Here is a 22,125-nt window from a genome sequence, read left to right as displayed (position 1 = left end):
TTTGGGAAGGGTAAGCTACAGTTCCCATGATTCTTTGGGGAGAAGCGGCATGCTTTAAATGTATGGTGTGCATGTGACTATGAATTTGTACATTTGGAGCATGCATAAAGCTACCTCTCCCTCCCCCAGTTTAATTGTTTTTCTGTTCATTTCACTCAGTATTTGAATTATTTGAGAGACTCGTGCAACTTATTGACCAGAACTTGTGTGCTCCTGTATGTATTTATTTAGGGGGGAGGGAAACTGTAGACCCCTTAATCAGAAAACTTTCTTGAGTGTTGCACATAATAAAATTATCAATGAAACATATTTATTTTCAGCCAGATATAGATAACTTAATTATATGTCTGGGTAGGCTTGATGATAATGCATCCCTGGTTAAGATTTAATCCGCAGTCCGTTTAATATAATGACGGTGTTGCTTTGACTGAGGATGTGAGTCACAGACTCAGAGACTGCAAGGCATGTTGAAGTCATGCATCAGGCATGGGCCCAAACAGCAATGTTGCCTTGGGCCCTGTCAAGGAAGAAGGCGAGGTATGAATAACTATATAATGGTGTTAAACAAGAAGCCTGTAAAACCCTTGTAACTACAACACCCATTCCATCATCCCTGACGGTTGGCTGTGCTGGCTTTTAGTTGATGGGCTGTGGAGACCAATAATTTGTGGAGGGCATTGACTACTAGGCCACCTATGCTTTAGGATCTGGAGATGCTTACTAAATCAAGTTCCATTGAGGGCCTGGCGATAGGCATCACTGTTGGTCCAGGTTTTGATGCAGGAGTTTCCTAGGGGTCCCTGGAGCTTCTCACTGTCTCCTTGGGGACTTTTGGATCTAGTTCCAGAGTAGTGTCTTGCTTCATGCCCAACACATGCAGAGAGCAGCTGTTGCATGCAAGTAAGAAAAGGATTTTTATTCAGGCAAATAAAGGCGCAGGTTTGGCACAGACACAGAGTTTGGGAGTCATGATTCAGGAATCACGCAAGACATTCAGAACTGGACAGAAGCAACAAAGATGTCTCAACAGCTTCCATGACTTGCTCGCCAAGCTTTTAAAGACAAGGCATTATTATTATTTTATTATTATTATATAATTCCCCCGCTACTCTGGGCGGCTTCCAACAAATACCAAAATACATAAAAATATCACAGATTTAAAAACTTCCCTAAACAGGGCTGCCTTTAGGTGTTTTCTAAATGTCACTCAAGAGACTCGCTCACTTTGCAAGAATGTCAGGGTTGCAAAGTGCGTGCTTCCGGAGTGAGTCCCGATGGCAGAAATGGCACCTGGTTCTGGTCAGCAATGCTACACCCTTTCGTTCGGGCTCCTAATCAGTTGATGACGCTTCCTGAGTTGCCTTCTCTCTGGGTTGTCTACAGGCTTAGCCTCCACTGAGACTTTCCTCTCCATTGGGGAGAGGAGTGGGCATCCCTGCTCTGCTTTCCAAAGTGGCTGAAATTGAGGCACAATGAGCAGAGACCCTCTTCCCATCAAATGCCCCCCCTTCTGTTTCTTCCCATTACTGCCCTTGTGTTGGGGCCTGCAAACCCGGGGATGATAGTCGTATCCAAGAGGCACTGCTGCAAGGTAGCCTCTGCCCTGATCCACTGCCTCATTGGGAATAAAGACAGCTTCATCCTTTGAAACAGAGACCACAAGGCCAGCAGGAGATTGCGACAAGGGTTAACCACGTGGGATCCTGGAATTTCAGGGGAGGCAGGAAATGATGTAGACACAGGCTGAGTGTCTGGTTGCAATCTGTCGAGGATGATCATAAGCAGTTGTGTATATAAAGCTCTGCCTCACAGCTGGCTTTCGTAATTCTGTTCCTGAGGGAGAAGGTGGAGCTGGTCCAAGAAGGTTTGCAACAGACTTTGCTCCTATTCTTTCTCTGTGCGCAAGTTTGTGATTTGATCATCCTCAAGGGCGATTTCAAAAAGCATAGTTAAGGGGCATTGAGAAGAAGCCAAAAAGAATTGGGTTAAAGAGGCAGCCCTCTTTTTCCAAGCCACGTTTTGTCACGAAGCTGTTGGACTTGAATCCATCAAACTACACACTGCAGTGCAAACACTGCAGTTTCCCAAATGAATTAACCAGGTTGTCAGCACTGGGCTATTGGCAATGAACGCAAGCAAATCTGGATTCCTAGGTAGATGGTCTCTCTATAGGATTGGACGGTGGTGTCCCCAGAATCTGCCAAGTGCGATTTGTCTAGAAGCCAGAATCTTAAATGCCTGCGAGGTTGAAGCATTGCGCAGAGGCTACGGTTGCAACATACACAAACCAGAAAAAGAGATGCAAGGTTGAGGGCTAAACAACATGTGGCATTTATTTTATGAACGCGGTAAACATGCATTTTCTGTCTCTTGGATGTAAATGGCAGCTATAGGCTGAGGAACACTTGGGCCTTACTCTGTATCACCTTACTCTGTAGTGCTGTTGAAAACCCCCACCCAAACTCCTCCCATCTGGATGCTCCCATTGCTTTCTGGAGCATTTTAGCAGAGGTGGTACGTATATATGCATTGTACCACACTGCTTTAAATGGTTCTTCTTTTAAAAAAGAAAAAAGGGAACTCTAGTACCACCCCATAAGCAATGCATTTTTTCTGTTGCCAGAGCGTGCATTGATAGGTTCACCTTTGTTCTGGTGTACATGGGTCAGGGGAGGGGGCTGATGTAGGCATGTCGACTCCAGAAATGAGAGCGAATGGCTTTCTTCTCCCATTCCTTGCATGCCAGAAGATTCCCAATTGCCCTTGACCTGCCCTCCGCATGTCTTTGACTGCAACTCCCAGCCAACGGATGGGTGTTGTAATCCGAAGCATCTGTAGGAGTAAAGTTGGGAGAAGGCTGGTTTTGACCCGACTCACATCTAGGCGAAATTTAAGATCCTTGCTCCTCCTCCTCATTGTTTAACACCACAGGTAGGTGTGCTCTGTAGTCACAACCCATTAGCAAACGCATTACTGGCTCCCCGAGACGGGCAAATAGAGACTGAAGAGAAAAGGAGGAAAATGCTAGTTAAATGCTCACTTTTATCGTTTTCATAAAATATGCATTTGTGTGATACCGGCTTGTGGTTTTGTTGGAGAGCAATGGTACTTCTGTAAGGTGGTGAAGAGGAATGAGCGTTCGATAAAATCTATTTCCCCCTTCCCTGCCCCCTGCCACCTCCCCCAAACTATATGGGCTGATTTACACAGCTCCCATGCATGTCAGCTGAATCAATCCTGGTTGAGTTACCGAGCTTGATAGTTTTCAGTGATTCACCAAGAAATAAGAGTCAAGATGGCCAGGAGGGGTGGGGTGGAGTGGAATCACAAGGATGTGTTTTCCTGATACATGCAGCTTTCCCCTGAACTTGGAACTTCCCAACCTGGAATTGTTTTAATTCCTCTTTTTTAACTATTCTAAATGCTGTTTAACCGGCTTCTTTCATTGTGATCCCCCCCCCCAATTGCAATTTTACTTATTAAATTTATGTCTTGCCCTTCTTCCCAAAGGAGCCTAGTGACAAAACATTACCAACAAACATTTTAAAGATAATTCCAGTACAGATGCAGTCCTGGGAAAGATCTTAGCTTGATGAAGTTTTAATGATGGATGTTTTTAACATTTTGGTGGAATTGTTTTATTGTGTATTATAGATTATACACCTGTTCATGGGGTAGGAGAGTCTCACATCTGGCAACAAGTGTGCCCCTTTGGTTTCAGATAGTACATGGGTAAAAGAGTCTATGAAGCCTGGGACAAAAAATTTTCATGGCCCTTTAGTGGCTATGCTGGCTCTTTTACCAGAAGTAATGTAAAAGTAAAGGGACCCCTGACCGTTAAATCCAGTTGCAGACGTCTCTGGGGTTGCGGCGCTCATCTTGCTTTACTGGCTGAGGGAGCCGGCATTTTGTCCACAGACAGCTTCCGGGTCATGTGGCCAGCATGACTAAGCTGCTTCTGGAGAACCAGAGCAGCACACGGAAACGCAGTTTACCTTCCCGCCGGAGCAGTACCTATTTATCTACTCGCACTGGCATGCTTTCGAACTGCTAGCTTGGCAGGAGCTGGGACTGAGCAACGGGAGTTCACCCCATCGCGGGGATTCAAACCGCTGACCTTCTGATCAGCAAGCCCTAGGCTCTGTGGTTTAGACCACAGCGCCACCTGCGTGTAATGTATTTAGTGTTAACTCTGGAAATGTTTACTCAATTCTCACCAAACTAAGCCTCCTATTGTATATCGTGCTCTAGGAGGCTACGTTTGGTCAGAATCAAGTGAAATATACGGTATTGACATTATTTTCAGCTCACCTACACCACTATGACAGCTTCCTAGGTTCCTATATATTGTGTTTCCTTTTTGGATGCTACAGTTGTTAGTTGGCCCAGAAGGCAGAATTCCTTGAACCCTGTGTTCCTGGGTTTTTAAATCTCTCTCCTTGGAGAAGTCTAGGACTGCCCACAACTAGGGCATAGCTGCCAAGTTATCCCTTTTTTTAAAGGGATTTCCCCTTATGCTGAATAGGCTTCCTCGCGAGAAAAGGGAAAACTTGGCAGCTATGAACTAGGGACAATTGAAATGTTACTTAACTTCCAACCAAAGAGTGTGCTTTTTAAAAAGCTCCATACCATGTACAGTGTTCCAACTCCATGCGACTTTTGGCATTTGCCTAGCCCAGGCATCCCCAAACTGCGACCCTCCAGATGTTTTGGCCTACAATTCCCATGATCCCTAGCTAACAGGACCAGTGGTTGGGGAAGATGGGAAATGTAGTCCAAAACATCTGGAGGGTCGAAGTTTGGGGATTCCTGGCCTAGCCCCATGCTTTAATTATTTAGCTAACCCTTCAGGGCTTTCACCTTTGAATTATCTTGGAATCTATGGAGCAACATTTTTAGTGGAATTTGAATTTGGGGTTGTTGTTTTAAAATAAAAAATAAAATAACCCCACCCCCCCAGGAATGGCTAGCTTGTGGCTGCTTAAAAGGATTTTATTTGATAGAGGAGTTGTTTTTTTTAAAAAAAGAAAAGGAAAAAAATATATTTTATGCATCTTATACTGAGTTCATGCTTCAGCAAATGTAATTATGATAATCTAGCTTTTGCAATAATCTCTGAAGACGATAAGATGCATATCCATTTGCAGCAACTCAGCTGAGCGAAATCTTTTCAGTATTTCAAGATTAGTGACTGGTCTCAGCAGTTTGCCTAATTTAAAGGCAATAAATAAGAACCCAGGGACTTTTGGAGGAAAGTGCCTTGGTTTGGGCAGGTTTGTATTGGAAAGATTTAGAAATTGGATATAGGCATAATAAGTGGATAAAAAGTGACTTGTTTGCTGTTAACAGGGCTTTTGAGTCATTGGTTTGTGAATGCTGGTGATCCCAGCATTTGATTTTGCCATGTGAATTATGACTTCAGGCAATTTGAATGCCTTTGGTATTCAGCTTATTTTACTACCGGTACATACTTATGATATACAGAGATATCATAGCTGGGTTTTTTGTTTTGCTTTGCTTTATACTAACCTCCTTGTGATGCTTCCAACAGTATCAAAAGTGACTTTAGTGCACTCTCAGTTGGTTTTCATTTGGTTCGGTATTGGATCGTTGCATTAGGTCGATACAGAGGTGCTGTGAAATTAACATTGTAGGCCCAAACTGGAATTAGAATTACATTCTGTGCCTCCGCATTTCTAGAGTTGTTGAATTGCCTCCAGCGTTGACTTCCTGTTGGATTTTGGTTTCTGTGCTTTTTCTAGCTCGCTATTAAATCCTCTTGATTTCTTGTGTATATTTTGGGGGCTATTGTGGGCATATTAGCACAGTAGTACATAGCTGTTCCTGGGCATCTAGGAGTTCTTAACACTCTTTGTACCCTAGCACTCCCTGGGGGTCAATAGGAAGACTGATTCAACTGGGATCTGTATCACTAGGATTAAATTCAGCCTTGAATAGCCACATGGATGGTTAGCTGCCAGCACCTGCTGAATATGGAAAAGTAGGACTCTGCTGTCTCTTGTGTAAAAGTCCAAGGCACAGGTGTGGAATGACAGATACTATGGGTCAGGTATGGGGAGAGAGTTATCTCTCCCACCCCTCATGGGCCAAGCTTGAAAGGTGGGCAGAGTTGTCTACCTGCCACTCATAGTGACATTGTACCCAAAGGCCCGAGATTTGGAGAGCAAATGGCAGTTAACATGCCCACTCTGTAATTCTTGCCTTTCATTGACTGCTTCCAGACATGCCGCTATCCATGAACAGGAAGGTAGCCTGTCCACAAGCTCGGCGTTGGTGCATGCAACTTGGAGTCCTTGCTTTGCTTTCCCTTCCTAGAAGGGAAGCCAAGAACAGACCTTGGTTTCCAATCATGGTTTATCTTGAGAAGAGCAAACTACAAACACTGGTTTGCACATAACACTGGTTTGTTTCCCCTTTATAAGAAAGGAGCAAAGGGCAAGGTGATTGAGCTGTGTGCATAACCATCGTTTATGGCCCAGCATTATGTGTGAATGAAGCCACTGGCGACTTGGGCTGCTGGTTCTGAAATGCATTTTGGAGGTACATGGAAGACTTTTCTTGGAATTTCCATCCTGTAGGCTATCCTGTTTTTATATCCCACTATATTTTTTGGGCTATCCATCAAGAAGGAACAGCCAGGGGAAGATTTGGTACTTCTGTGAAATCATTTCCACCCTTTTGAATTTTTCTCTTGCACGAGCTGCCATCTATCTGGAGACCTGCGGGTGTGTGTCCCTTCTGTTAAAATTCACTTCCCCCCCTAGCCCTGGGGAGGGTCTCTGCTTTGAGACTGTCCACCTGCAAAGTGGGGGGAAGAAGCAGTTTCCCCAGTAAATATCAAGTCCCCCCCCCATCTACAACTTTCTAACTTTATATTAGGTAAAGGGACCCCTGACCATTAGGTCCAGTCGTGACCGACTCTGGGGTTGCGCGCTCATCTCGCATTATTGGCCGAGGGAGCCGGCGTATAGCTTCCAGGTCATGTGGCCAGCATGACAAAGCCGCTTCTGGCAAGCCAGAGCAGCACATAGAAACGCTGTTTACCTTCCCGCTGTAGCGGTTCCTATTTATCTACTTGCATTTTGACGTGCTTTCGAACTGCTAGGTTGGCAGGAGCTGGGACCAAGCAACGGGAGCTCACCCCGTCACAGGGATTCGAACCGCCAACCTTCTGATCAGCAAGCCCTAGGCTCAGTGGTTTAACCACAGTGCCACCTGGGTCCCTATAACTTTATATTACCTGGGTATTAAACTGATTCCCACATATTACCAGATTCAGAATTGTTTTATTTGTGTCTCATCACCAGACCATCACAAAGGTAGAACTAAACAAAAGGGTGCTTCGTATCTGTAATGAAATTAACAAAATCTAGAATGAATAATATTTTCACAAACCTAAATAAGATTGTATAAAAGTGTCAACACACCTAAAATATTGAATCTTCCTAGCAATGAGGCAGCATTAAATCAGTATGTATGGTGCTGGGCAGATACAACTTTTTTTTAGCATAGGGAAGATAGGCTCACCATGTTCCACTAGAACTTTAATGATACCATATATGCTCTAAATGTTTTGATGGTATTCCATAACATTTTCTTGATCCTCTGTGCCTGTTTTCTTCCATGCTACATCCAGTACTGACATGATAAGTGAGATACTGATCATTTGTGGATGAAATTGCCCTGGACTTTTGGTAAAGCCGCTTCTGGCAAACCAGAGCAGCACATGGAAATGCCATTTACCTTCCCGCTGTAGCGGTTCCTATTTATCTACTTGCATTTTGACGTGCTTTCGAACTGCTAAGGTGGCAGGAGCTGGGACCGAGCAACGGGAGCTCACCCCGTCACAGGGATTCGAACCGCCGAACTTCTGATCAGCAAGCCCTAGGCTCAGTGGTTTAACCCACAGTGCCACCTAGGTCCCACTTACTTATTTAATTAATTTGTATACCACCCTATACCCAGAGGTCTCAGGGCAGTCCACATAAAAATATCACAGTATATAAAATAAAAATAAAAGCAATAACCCAATATTACCTCCCCCCCCAAAAGAGCCACATTTTAAAAGGATATGGGATGTTGATCAGGTCAACCAAAGGTTTGATTAAAAAGGAACATTTTTGCCTGGCGCCTAGAGGTGTGTAATGAAGGCGCCAGACGAATTTCCCTGAGGAGAACATTCCATAGACAGGGAGCCACTGCAGAGAAGGCCCGTTCTCGTGTTGCCACCCTCTGGACCTCTCAAGGAGGCGACACACTAAGAAGATGATCTCAGGGTTCGGGTAGGTTCACATGGAAAGAGGCGGTCCTTGAGAAGAAAGGTTTCCCTTGCAATTTGCTTAAAAAGCAAAATGGTTTCCTTACTTGCAAGTCTTCAAAGTAACTAGAGATCCTTCAGAAAGTTTGTGTCAGTTTCTTGGCAGAACGAAACAACTTTAGTGGGCTTCGTTTTCCACTGGTATGGGTATTTTTGCATGTTAAAAATCACAGTACTGATAGGAAACATTTCTGTTCATTTTGTAGATTTGCTTCTAAGCCATTAACGTGACCATGGGAGATATGAAGACCCCGGACTTTGACGACCTCCTTGCGGCATTTGACATCCCAGATATGGTTGACCCTAAAGCTGCCATTGAGTCAGGACACGATGACCACGAAAGCCACATCAAGCAGAATGTGCATGCCGATGACGATTCTCACGCACCGTCGTCGTCCGATGTTGGCGTCAGTGTCATCGTGAAAAACGTGCGAACGATTGATTCCTCTGAAGGAGCGGAGAAGGAAGGTCACCCTTCTACAGGCAATGGCTTGCATAACGGGTTTTTAACTGTTTCGACTCTAGATGGTTACAATAAAGAAGACTGCAAATCTCACAAAGAAGAGGGCTCCGTTTCGGAGACAACACTGAAAGAGTCTACCTTCAACCAATTTAGCCCCATCTCAAGCGCCGAAGAATTTGACGATGATGAAAAAATTGAGGTGGATGACCCCCCTGATAAGGAAGAGCTGCGTGGGAGCTTCAGAGCGAACGTACTGACGGGGTCCGTCTCCCAGCAGGATTATGAGAAATTAAAGGTACTTGGAGGTGAAAGCCTGATGAAACCTGGAGTTGCAGGTAATGCCGATAAAAATAAACTTGTTAAAAGAGACTCAGAAACAAACTCTATGCCTTTGGGTATGTACGAACCCTTTAAAGCGAGAAAAATAGATGATAAGCTACATAAAGAAAATCCCGAAAAGGTACATGAAAACCGGGTACTTGATGGAAAAGTAGGCACCGAGAAAGCGGAAGCAAACCTCACCAGTGTTTCACAGTCGAAAGCAAAGTCATCAGCAAAACTCTCCTCGTGTATTGCTGCCATCGCGGCACTTAGTGCTAAAAAAGCAGCAACAGACCCTGTTAAAGACCCACAGTCTACTTCAAGAGAGCCGTCTCCCTTGCCAAAAGATATGAATGAAAGCCCTAGGGCCATTGACAAATCACCTGAATCTCAGAGTCTCATTGACTGTGCTAAGAAACCCTCCGTTAAGCAACCTGACAGTCCCAGGAGCGTATCGAGCGAAAACAGCAGCAAAGGGTCTCCGCCGTCACCCGCAGGCTCGACACCAGCAATCCCGAAAGTTCGCATCAAAACCATCAAGACGTCGTCTGGCGAAATCAAGAGGACGGTTACGAGAGTGTTGCCGGAAGTTGATTTGGACGGCGGCCGGAAAGCAGAACAAACCGCTTCCATGGTGGCGTCCATGACGTCGCTGCTCTCCTCCCCGACTTCTGCTGCAGTCCTTTCTTCTCCCCCTCGGGCACCCCTTCAGTCGACGGTTGTCACCAACGCCGTCGCGTCTGCAGAACTCGCTCCAAAGCAGGTCACCATCAAACCTGTGGCTACCGCTTTCCTTCCAGTGTCGGCTGTCAAGACAGCAGGATCCCAAGTTATCAACCTGAAGCTCGCCAACAACACGACGGTGAAAGCCACCGTGATATCTGCTGCTTCGGTGCAGAATGCCAGCAGTGCCATTATCAAAGCTGCCAACGCCATACAGCAGCAGACGGTGGTGGTGCCAGCGTCTAGCCTTGCCAGCGCAAAACTCGTGCCAAAGACAGTCCATCTTGCCAACCTTAACCTACTGCCTCAAAGCGCTCAGGCCACCTCCGAACTCCGCCAGGTGCTCACCAAACCTCAGCAGCAGATCAAGCAGGCAATAATCTCTGCGGCGGCTTCGCAGCCTTCGAAGAAGGTGTCTCGAGTCCAGGTGGTGTCGTCTTTGCAGAGCTCCGTGGTCGAGGCATTCAACAAGGTGCTCAGCAGTGTTAACCCTGTCCCTGTTTACATCCCAAACCTCAGCCCCCCCGCCAACGCGGGCATCGCTTTGCCCCCGCGTGGCTACAAGTGTTTGGAGTGCGGAGACTCCTTCGCCCTCGAAAGGAGCCTGACGCAGCACTACGACCGGAGGAGTGTGCGGATCGAGGTCACTTGCAACCACTGCACAAAGAACCTTGTTTTCTACAACAAGTGCAGCCTCCTCTCCCACGCCCGCGGGCATAAGGAGAAGGGGGTGGTGATGCAGTGCTCCCACTTGATTTTGAAACCCGTCCCGGCGGATCAAATGATAGCTTCTCCAACGACCAATAGTTCCATCGCGTCGTCCGTTCTTCAAAGTTCCATCGGGATGGGCGCTCATGCTGTTGCCAAGATACAGTCCAACATCACCGGAGCAGTCATATCGGCTCCTGCAAGCACGCCTGTCCCTCCGGCCATGCCCCTGGACGAAGACTCGCCAAAGCTATGCAGGCATAGCTTGAAGTGTCTGGAGTGCAACGAAGTTTTCCAGGACGAGACGTCTCTAGCAACGCACTTCCAGCAGGCTGCAGACTCAAGCGGACAAGTACAGTATCTTATATTTAAATTCCAATGTTCCTGGTACTATGCAAAGGAGATTGAGATGTGCTTCCCCTCCCGCTCCCCTTTATAAATGTGTGTTTTCCTTCGCATCATTTTTTTCTGGTCATAACTTTTGTTTTTTAAGTGGCAAAAGATTGAGAAAAGTAAATTTAAAGTGGGCTGGAAGGAGGAATCATTAGGAATAAAAAACCCCGGCTTTTTTTGAGAAGAAAGGTGCTCGTGAGAATTCCCAAGTAGTCTTTAAGGTACTTAAACATAACAACGAGGCAAAGTATTTCAACTATTAAGGGTTCCACAGCCTGGTGCCTTCAGAAGTTGTTGGACTAGAACTCCCATCAGCTCCAGCCAGCATGGCCTGTGGTGGGATAGGCGTTATAGTCCAAATTTGGAAGGCACCAAGTTGGGGGAGACTGCTATGAAACAGTTTTCTGCATGCTGTTGGAGAGCTCCCCATCAAATTTCAAAGGTTCCCGGTTAAATGCTCAGCTGTGCAGGAGGCCATTAAGGTTACTGGTGTGTTACTTTTTTGGGGTTTGGAAGCAGCATTGTTCCTGATAGAGAATTTTCAGTCCATATGTCTTTCTGCATATAGCACTCTCATACAGACTTTGTTTTTCTAACGGTGAGTGTGCACATAGAATCATAGAATCATAGAGTTGGAAGAGACCACAAGGGCCATCCAGTCCAACCCCCTGCCAAGCAGGCACATGATCTGTATCTATCCTGATCTGCTCCAGAAATAATCTGGAGGCATCTAGAAAAGACTCTGGATTGTGTTAGGTTTCATCAGTCGTTCTCCCCCGCCCCCAAAAATAAATAAATAAAAAATATAACTTATTTGCATTTTCCAAAATGGTATCAGAAACAAAACACAGTTAACCAAATTTTGCATTTTGGTTCTTCGGCCAAGTTATGTATACAAAAAAAATGCATAAACTAGGCTAAAATGTGCCTAAAATGTACATATATATATATATATATATATATATATATATATCCTATAAAATGCATTATATTTGTAAATTACTTTGCAAAAATCGCGTGTCACATAGAATTGTATACAGAAATGTGGCTATTAAGAGAAATTCACATTAAGATGCTGGGCATAAGTGTATTTTTATGTGTGCATATATACACACAGAGACAGACAGACATTTTGCAAACTGATATGGAGAACTTGCAATTAGGCCTGGAAAATGAGAAAGTGAAATTGACAGGTTCATGTACATCCTTATGTACAATGGATTTTGTTGAATTGCTACCCTTTTAATGATTTGCCAGTTGATAGACACAATCTTTGCTTTGCCCCCCCCCCCCCGGTAGTTAAATTTTCTGCATGAAGTTTCCTTACCATATTAGGCACTTGCCTTTTGAGCTTTGTTAATCTGTGAAGTCCATGGAAAGACATGCCCACCATGGTTTGCAAGCCTGTGTCAAAAATACCGCTGAAAAGTGGTGATTAATAGTTCTCATTTTCTGCTCCATAGTAGCCTGTGTGCTTAACACTGCTTTTCATATACAGTCAAACCTCGGTTGTCGAACATAATCTGTTCCAGAAGCCTGTTCAGCTTCCGAAACGTTCAACAGCTGAGTCACAGCTTCCGATTAGTTGCAAGAGCTTCTTGCACTTAGTGGAAGCTGTGTTGGACGTTCGGCTTCCGAAAAACGTTCTAAAAAACTGGAGCATTTACTTTCGGATTTTTGCCGTTAGGGAGCCGAAATGTTCCAAAACGGAGCTGTTTGGGAGCTGAGGTTTGACTGTAGTTATTGCCCGTTAAAGATTTATCTTTCTTCCCCGGTGTGGTCTGTGTATTTTACTGCAGCTGCAAAGATACATAGCGAGAGTAAAGCACAGGCATGGTCTTTCCCCAAAAATATAATTTAACAAAAACAAAAGGTTAGGAACAAAATAAAAAAAATTCCTTCCAGCAGCACCTTAAAGACCAACTAAGTTTTTTATTTTGGTATGAGCTTTCGTGTGCATGCACACTTCTTCAGATACACTGAAATAGAAGTCGCCAGACACTTATATGTAGAGAAAGGGTGGGGAGGGGTATCTCTCAGAAGGGTGGTGGAAATGGGTGATTGACTGACTGATAGCTGTTGACGTCTGTAAACGACTGCAAATGGTCTTGCATGAAAAAGCAAGGGGTGAGATGGCTGAAGATCGCTTTATCATGTATAATGAGATAAGAATCCAACGTCTCTGTTCAGCAACTTCTCTTTCCAGTCTATTTCTGAAATTCTTTTTGTAGTAAGACAGCTACTTTGAGTTCTTGTATAGAGTATCCTGGGAGATTGAAGTGTTCTCCTACTGGTTTCTCTGTCTTGTAATTCCTGATGTCAGATTTATGTCCATTTATCCTTTGGCATAGGGTTTGGCCTGTTGTCCAATATAGAGAGCTGAAGGGCACTGTCTAGCTGCCGCATTCTGGATTAATTGTAGTTTCTGAGTCACCTTCAAGGGTAGCTCCACATAGAGCGCATTGCAGTAGTCCAAGCGAGAGATAACTAGAGCATGCACCACTCTGCCGAGACAGTCCGCAGGCAGGTAGGGTCTCAGCCTGTGTACCAGATGGAGCTGGTAGACAGCCGCCCTGGACACAGAATTAACCTGCGTCTCCATGGACAGCTGTGAGTACAAAATGACTCCCAGGCTGCACACCTGGTCCTTCAGGAACAGTTACCCCATTCAGGACCAGGGAGTCCCCCACACCTGCCCACCCCCTGTCCCCCCAAAACAGTACTTTTGTCTTGTCAGGATTCAACCTCAATCTGTTAGCCGCCATCCATCCTCCAACTGCCTCCAGGCAACTGCCTCACATAGGACATTCACCGTCTTCACTGGTTCTGATTTGAAAGAGAGGTAGAGCTGGGTGTAATCTGCATACTGATGGACACCCAGCCCAAACCCCCTGATGATCTCTCCCAGTGGCTTCATATAGATATTAAAAAGCATGGGGGAGAGGACGGAACCCTGAGGCACCCCACAAGTGAGAGCCCAGGGGTCTGAACACTCATCTCCCAACACTACTTTCTGGACATGGCCCAGGAGGAAGGAGCGGAACCACTGTATGACAGTCCCCCCAGCTCCCAGCCCCTCTAGACGGTCCAGAAGGATGTTATGGTCAATGGTGTCAAAGGCCGCTGAGAGATCCAGCAGAACTAGGAAACAGCTATCACCTTTGTCTCTAGCCTGCCGGAGATCATCGACCAGCACGACGAAGGCAGTTTCAGTCCCATGGTGAGGCCTGAATCCCAATTGAAAGGGATCCAAATGGTCCGCATCCTCCAGGCATGCTTGGAGTTGTTCAGCATCCACTCGCTCAATCACCTTGCCCAAGAATGGTAGATTTGAGATGTTTTTTAAGAAGCAGTTTAATGACCGCCTCTTTCAACGGGTGTGGGAAGGCTCCCTCGCAGAACCCATCGCACAGCCCTTCCCGGCTTACTTTTATTAGCCAGGATGGGCAAGGATCAAGGAGACAGGTGGTGGCTTTCACTTGTCCAAGCAGCCTGTCCACATCCTCGGAGGTAACAAATTGGAATTGATCCCATGTAACATGACTAGACAGGGCTCTAGCACTCTCCCGCCCCGGCCCTGCTCCCACGGTGGAGTCTACCTCCTTCCGAATCTGAGTGACTTTATCTGCAAAAAACTTTGCAAAAGCATTGCAGGAGATCTTGGGGTCCCTACAAGGTCCTGGGGACGAAGGTGGTTCTGATAGATTGCAAACCACCTGAAAGAGTCTCCTGCTACTGTTTTCTGCAGATGCAATAGAGGCAGTGAAGAAGGTCCTCTTTGCCATCGCCATTGCCACTTGGTAGGCTTGATGTTGAGCTCTAGCCCGTGTCCGGTCTGATTCAGAATGAGTTTTCCGCCACCGGTGCTCTAGCCGTCTCAGCGATTGTTTCATCACCCTCAGCTCCGGGGAAAACCACGGGGCTGTCTGGGCTTCATGCAATCGGAGAGGGCACTTCGGAACCAGACAGTCCATAGCCCTGGTTAACTCCGCATTCCAGCAGGCCACCAGGGCATCAGCTGAAGGGCCAGCAACATGGGATAAAACATCCCCTACCACTTTCTGGAAGTCAATTGGATCCATTAAGTGGCGGGGGCGGACCATCCGAATCGGTCCCACCTCCCTGCAGAGGGGAAGGGTCGCGGAGAAGTCCAGTTGCACCAGGAAGTGATCTGACCATGGCACTTCTTTTGTTTCCCTTTTACTTAGTGTCAGATCACCAACATCCGTAGAGGTAAACACCAGATCTAAGGCATGTCCACGGCTATGAGTTGGGCCAAACATATTCAGGGTCAGCCCAATGGAGGCCATGCTTTCCACAAAGGCCCGAGAGGCCCCTTGTAAGTTTGTGTCGGCATGGATGTTAAAATCCCCCAGGACAACCAAACTAGGTGTCTCCAGCAGCACATCCACCACTACCTGAAGCAGCTCGGGCAGGGAATCCTTGGTGCAGCAGGGAGGTCAGTACACCAAAAGGAATCCTGTACTGCCCCTATTCCCCAACTTCCAGAACATGCACTCAGAAAACTGGGTCTTCCCAATAGGACGCCTGGTGCAAACATAACTTGATCCCAAGCTTATGGACATAGAAAACTGCCTGGAATTTTTAGTGTGTGATTAGCAAGTACCTGATTGATGAGCAACTGGGACAGTGCCTTCTTCGTGGTGGTGCTGCAGTTGTGGAAATCTGCCCCCTTATAGATCCCGCAAGCCTTCCTTCTGTCCCATTTTTATATGGCACTTGGAACACATTTGTATTCCAAATGTCATTTTGTGATGTTTTCATTGGGCTTTGCTTTCTTCCTTTTCATACCACCTCTCCATCAGGAAGCATTCTCAGGGCAGATTACACCATCCACGTAAAATGTACACCATAGCAGTAACTTTATAAACAACAGAAAAACCTACAATAGAATTGCTCTGTCTGCTCCTTCTGAATACCAGAGCCCATAGACCTTCTTTCTTGGCCCCTTCTGCACCACCAAAAGCCTGGAAGAAGGGGTGGCAATGAAGGCTGAGCAATGCCAGGGCCAGCTGTGCTTCTGAGGGGAATCATCTTCACAACTGGTGGCAGTGCTGGGTTTTGCGGCCAAGAGTATTTCAGCACTTCATTCGATTTTGATATTGTGGTATTTGACTAACTTTTGTGCTACTGCAAGGATTAACACTAGCACAAAGAGACACCTACCCTGAGTGCCACACGCTGTCCCCAGATCTGTTCTAGAGGGGTGGGGGAACCCTGAGAACAGATTTAGAGGGTGCAGAGGGGAAGGAGAGAGTAATTCTGTTGTGCAGAGAGAAATCCTTGTGCCAACAGAACCTGAGACTTGGCGCACAGTGAGATTGGAAAAGCAGGACATAAACAACTTAAATGAATAGATAGATTTCTCTGGGTCAAAGAGCAAGAACATTTTACATGAAATGCATAGCCAACCACAAATGAACAACCATACCCTAGGCCAGGCACCCCCAAACTGCAGCCCTCCAGATGTTTTGGCCTACAACTCCCATGATCCCAAGCTAACAGGACCAGTGGTCGGGGAAGATGGGAATTGTAGTCCAAAACATCTGGAGGGCCGAAGTTTGGGGATGCCTGCCCTAGGCCAACCCCAACCTCTCTCACCACCAAAGGAACACAAGGGAACAACAGAGAACAACATAGTCACCTGACCACCATCTCCCCCCATCTACTTCTATCCCCCTCTTTCTTCCCAATGTCTCAACAAATGAAACCGATTTGTAAAAATGTTACGAGAGACATTGCATATATTTCTGTAAATCAAGAAAACGTTTAATAAAAATAAATTTAAAGAAGAATCAAACAACAACAATAGAGTCTCATTCTCTACCAACTAAGCTATGTATCCAAACAATCTTCAGGAGTATGATGCAGCTAAAACTACTGATGAACAAGCATAACCAATTAACATGGTTGTGCTTCAGCTGGTGAAACAATTTGTCCAGTTAACTGCAGTTGACACACCAGGCTGGCATGATAACTAGATCTGCAGCTCATCAGTGAGAAATCCATATTTTACATCATGTTTACTCGTACAGTTACAGAGAGGGAGGTTCTGGTAAACAGCCTTTGCCTCATCTCCATATGAGTAGGGATGGGAGAGAAATTAGGTAACTTTGCTTTTATGAATCCTATTTCACATTTAAAAGCAAAGTTACCTAATTTTGCACTTCTGAAACCAATAAAATAACTGGAATGCTGCTATCCTTTGAAATCGACACTCTCCAAAATTTGCTCTGCAATTCTCCAGCCAAGTAATGTTTAGATAGATGTGTATACTGGGGTTAATTGTGCACACAAATGCCTATATTAGTGAAAATAACATACAAAAGTGAATTGTATTAGGGGAAATTTATCTGCAAAAAATGTGTATATTAGGCAAAATTCACACCAAAATGTCGATGAATTAAAACAAACAAATACATTGCAAACTGATATGGGTATGTAGAGAACTGAAATTAAGATTGGAAAAACGATAAACAAAGGGAAACCAAAATTTGTAGATTTCACCCATCCCTGTACATAAGGTACGTAGATTCATTTGTGTGTGTTTTCAAAAGTGGTTTGTTCGCCTTTTTGTGCCTTTCTGTTGCCAGATTCCCAAGCCTGAAGAGCGGTTTGCTTTGGGAGTAGAAAGGCTAAGAAAAACTGTGTATGTTTCTGTCCTGAATATACTTTTGACATCTTGCTTTCTAAAGTAGAAGAATCTACCCCAGCTTGGGGGGGGGAAGTCTCCCCCAATCCTTTCCTGGCTCTGTTGCAAACTGTGATCAAAGCAAGAGTTGGTCCCTACAGTGAGCATTTATGCATTTCCAAAGCTGGCTAGCTAGCTGCTGCTGCTCCTGTTTAGAATGGAAATTTACCAGGGGATTAAGAGGCTGTGGAAGATGAAATCTCTGCAGTGGAGCTGGATTATGATTTGAACATCTAAGACCTCTTAAACGAGCCAGCGTGTGAGATAGCAGAGTCTTTTTGCAAGCTGTCCACCACCAGTAGACTGTAAACTAGCCCGTTTTTCCTTCTAGAAATCCTATATAATAATAGTTGCTAATCTTAATAAAAGCTAGAAAGCCAAATCAGAGCAAGGGCCATGCTGCCTGCCATCACTCTGAATGTACGAACAATGTTACAAATTTTGAGGAAGGGGAGAGCAGCAAAATGAACAAAACAGCATGAATGGGTGAAGCTTTTTGGTAAAAGTAATATTTACCACCCTTTGGGGCTTATCTCTTATATATTGGTAGCTTTTAAAATCAAGCAATACCACTTTTGGAAATACAGAATTGGTCATAAATTGTGTAATGCTTTTTGGTAAGCTCAAAATGTTAACATTACCTCTGGTTTACTTTTCTTATTTGTTTGTTGGTTTGTTATTCATTGATATGAAAACAGAACCACTAATAACACACACACACACACACACAAACACACTTATATTTTAAATGTAAAATTCAGCAAGGAAATATTTCTGAAATAAAATTATTTTAGGTGTGTACAGGAGGATTTACAGATCTTTAGTGCATGTTCAGCTTTAGGGTGCAAAAAGCAAGAAGCAAAATAAAATATTGGTTCAGATCCCAGCAAAAGAACTGGGTGGCTTCATTTGCTGGTGTACATCCCCATTCCCGGCAAAAGGCACTTCTGGCCAATTCGGTGTAACGTAGATCTGGATGTGCCTATATACAGTGGTACCTCTACTTACGAACTTAATGCATTCCGAACGCACATTTGTAAGTAGAAAAAATTTGTAAGTCGAATCCCATAGGAATGCATTGGGAGAAAAAATTCGTAAGTCGAAGCAACCCTATCTAAAAATTCGTAAGTGGAAAAAATCCTATCTAAACCGCATCCAAGATGGCGGACGGAGCTCCGTTCGTAAGCAGAAACATTCGTAAGTAGAGTTATTTGTAAGTAGAGGTACCACTGTAGATGCAAATTGTTACTGGCAGAGCACACTCTTGAATCTAGGCTTGTACACATCTTGTGTGGTTTATGAATTGGTTATAATTTCAAACAAGGTAGAAATCTCTCTTTTTTAAAAAAACAAATAAATAAATAGCTAGCTTCTATGGCAAATTGTACTTGTGGAGCTGCGTGAAATCCCTTCCAGGTTGCTAGGTTACCCATGGCTTAACGGCAGAACCTCGTTTATCTCTTCTTTCCAAACTGAAAAAAATCCCAAGCACATGCCAAATGTTAGCATTCTGGTTTGCACTACTTTAGGCCACCGGTGGGGCAGGGCTTGTATTGTTGAATACTCCCTCAATCCCTGCATGTAATAATGAACTAGAATATCTGAGAGAAATCTGTGGCGCACGTCTCTCCGAATGCTAGTTCGTTGCATATAAGGCATATTCCCTCCCTCACCCCTCAGTTGGTGGTGCCTTCCAAAATTCGACTCCTTACCACCTGAAGGTCTGAAGTGGTTCAGTCCAGAACTGCCAAACCTCATAATTGCAAACTCAGGTGCCGACAGGATTGGAAACAAAATGAGGCCACTAGGGAACAAGAGAGGAAGGTTGCAGCATTGTAATGGGATTCCTGAGGTTTGCAGGTATATAAATTTTGGTGAACACCCTCCCCCCCTTCCAGTGAAGACTGAGCATGCTCGGTAGCTGCAGAATGTCGGATATCAGTTGAAAGGAGTGCTTCTGTTAGAGGGAGGATATACTGCAACATTTTGCTGCTGCTTCTCTCACATGTTCTATGTACTGGGTTTTAGGTGCTATAATCCTATGTGCATTGACTCAGAAGAAAGCCACATTGTGTCTTGTGGGATTTACTAAAGAGTAAGGTTGCACCAGCAACATACATTTAAACCATAGCTGCCAAGTACCCCGTTTTCCCCGGGAAACCCCCCGTTTTTACTTACCTTTTCCCGGTGGTCCCCCGTATCACTTCGTCTCCCGTTTTTCTCCGTTATTTTCTCCTGCCGGTGACCTTTTTTTTCCTTTCCGATTTGCCCTTCTATGGGCACCAAAAATGGCCACCGCCGGCTTCAAAAGTCGTATCTACGCATGTCCGGAAGTGCATAGACGCGACTTCCGGTGTTGGCGGCGGCCATTTTTGATGCCCATAGATGGGCGGAGCGACACCGGAAGTTGCGTCGGTGCACTTCCTGACATGCGTACAAGTGACTTACAAAGCCGGCGGCGGCCATTTTTGGTGCCCATAGAAGGGCAAAACGACACCGGAAGTTACGTCAACGCAACTTCCGGTGTCACACGGCTGCCGGTCCCGGATTCTGCAGTCCGGGACTTGGAAGGTTAAGATTTAAACCAGTATCACACTTCTCCAAGCAGTCATGGCGGGGTGATTTCACAACCATTCTTCCAGGGAGCTCTAGGAATTGTAGCTCTGTGCGTGGGGAAAGGAGGGGGGGTCTATTCCAGCCACTCTCAAAGCTCGTAAAAAACAACACTCCCCAGGCAAGCCATGCCTATTCAAATGGGTATTTTACTGCTGTGTTAATGGGGCCTACGCATGATTAGGATTATATTCCGAAGAGGCGAGTCTGATATTTAGGGTTGGTGGGGAGGGGCAGATAAAAGACTAGAGAATGCTGCAAATTTTCTCTTGTGAAATATGAAAATAACTGTATTTTTTTATATATAGAAAAGACAGTAAGTGTCAACATTACATTCATTGCTGCTGTATTCTCTTGTTCTGTTTCTATACTGCTCTTTCCTCCAAGGTGTGGACATTGATGCAGTCTCCCATCCCCAGGGAATAGCCAGACTCAAAGATTGGGGAGGTGGAACTGACTATTGGGGTTTGTGAGGGTTCACGAGCTGGTCCAGATAGAACTGAATTCAAATCCCTGTTCAGCTGCATGGCTTCCTGGCTGTTCTTGAGCCAGTTGCTGTCTCTCAGCTTAACCAAGATTGTTGTATGGATGCATAACACTACCCAGAGCTTTGGAGGAAGAGCAGTACCAAAACGAAATCGGCATAGCCTGAAGATGCCTGGTTTAGATTTGTCGTGGAGGCCATGACACCCCCGCCGGTCTTTGCAACCCATCCGTAGACCTCATTTGCTACAGCTGTGGATCGGGGTTTTGAAATGACAATGAGTTATGAAAAACAGCTGATTCCTGTTGGGTTTTTCACTTTCCCTAAAGTTTCTGATTTCTTCCTAAATAAAAAGGGAGCCTTCCCCCCCGACTTGCCTCATGCCTTTCAATACAGTCGGTAAAGCACATGATGTTTCATTTTACAACTTAAGCAAAAGAAGGCACAGTTCCTCCTTCATGGAGCTTAACCTTTAAGGGTTGCATCTAACAATGACTGCACAAGCAAGTGGAATGATTTCTGCTTGTGCAACATAACTTTCTTTCCCTTTCCTCCATCTGCACAACCCCCCCACGCCCCACGCCAACTTTGGTGGTTCTCCCAACTGGCCCAAACAAATTATGAGGGCTGGGAACTAATGGAAAAGTTAACAAAATATATCAGAACTCTACACAATCCAAAAAAGGACAACTTTTCTAAAGGTTGGCATCCGTTTGTTGAACCCATTAAAGTTAAGGAACATGATTGGCAGCTGCCCTCTTCTCATGGGTTCCTTTGGAAAAACATCCTTGGATAATATGCTGACGAAAGACAATTGACTGGAATTATAATGTTATTTTTTGGAATACTCCCTCCTTTCTCCTCGCATCCTTCCTTCCTTTTGTTTTCCTTCCTTGCTTTGATTTCTTTCTCTTTACTTTCTTCTTTATTGTTGTCATTATGCTTTTTAATGTGTGAGAATATGAAAGCATAGAAAGGGGAGGGAGGCTGGGAGAAGAGAGGGATGCTCTCGGGTGAGAGCTGGGGGCGACACATCTTTGTATGAGACAACGGTTAAGATATATTTGTGAGAGGGGATCTTGAATTCTTCTTTCTCTATTGTTTTTCATCCTCTTTATTATTATTTTTTGGGGGTGTAGATTATCTCGCCTTGTATTGTGAAAAAATGTTTAAAAAACTTTATACAGAAAAGGAAAGGAAAAGCAAAGGAAGGAGAACGTTAATAGCTCAAGCGGAATGACTTTGTTGGATTCAACCCTTAGGTTCTAATCTAATATTAGAATAATAATAATAGTAATAATAATTTATTATTTATACCCCGCCCATCTGGCCGGGTTCCCCCAGCCACTCTGGGCTGGGGGAGAGAAGGA

At 45.0% G+C, this 22,125-nt stretch overlaps 1 protein-coding gene across 4 annotated transcripts in view; it reads left to right on the top strand.

Moving 5' to 3' along the window:
• ZNF532 (zinc finger protein 532) overlaps positions 1 to 22,125 on the top strand; it is a 54,208-nt gene that overhangs the window by 14,747 nt on the left and 17,336 nt on the right. For all 4 annotated transcript variants that reach the window (XM_060280343.2, XM_088652850.1, XM_060280344.2 and 1 more), the window contains exon 2: positions 8,545 to 10,905. In XM_060280343.2, the coding sequence (XP_060136326.2) occupies positions 8,572 to 10,905 (2,334 nt within the window). In that variant the 5' untranslated portion in view covers positions 8,545 to 8,571. The remainder of the gene's footprint in view (positions 1 to 8,544; positions 10,906 to 22,125) is intronic.

This window comes from Zootoca vivipara, chromosome 10 (genome assembly GCF_965207765.1).
Source record: "Zootoca vivipara chromosome 10, rZooViv2.hap1.1, whole genome shotgun sequence".
Taxonomy (NCBI): domain Eukaryota; kingdom Metazoa; phylum Chordata; class Lepidosauria; order Squamata; family Lacertidae; genus Zootoca; species Zootoca vivipara.
Note: the sequence above shows the minus strand (reverse complement) of the source record. Positions and strands in the feature narration are given on the sequence as shown.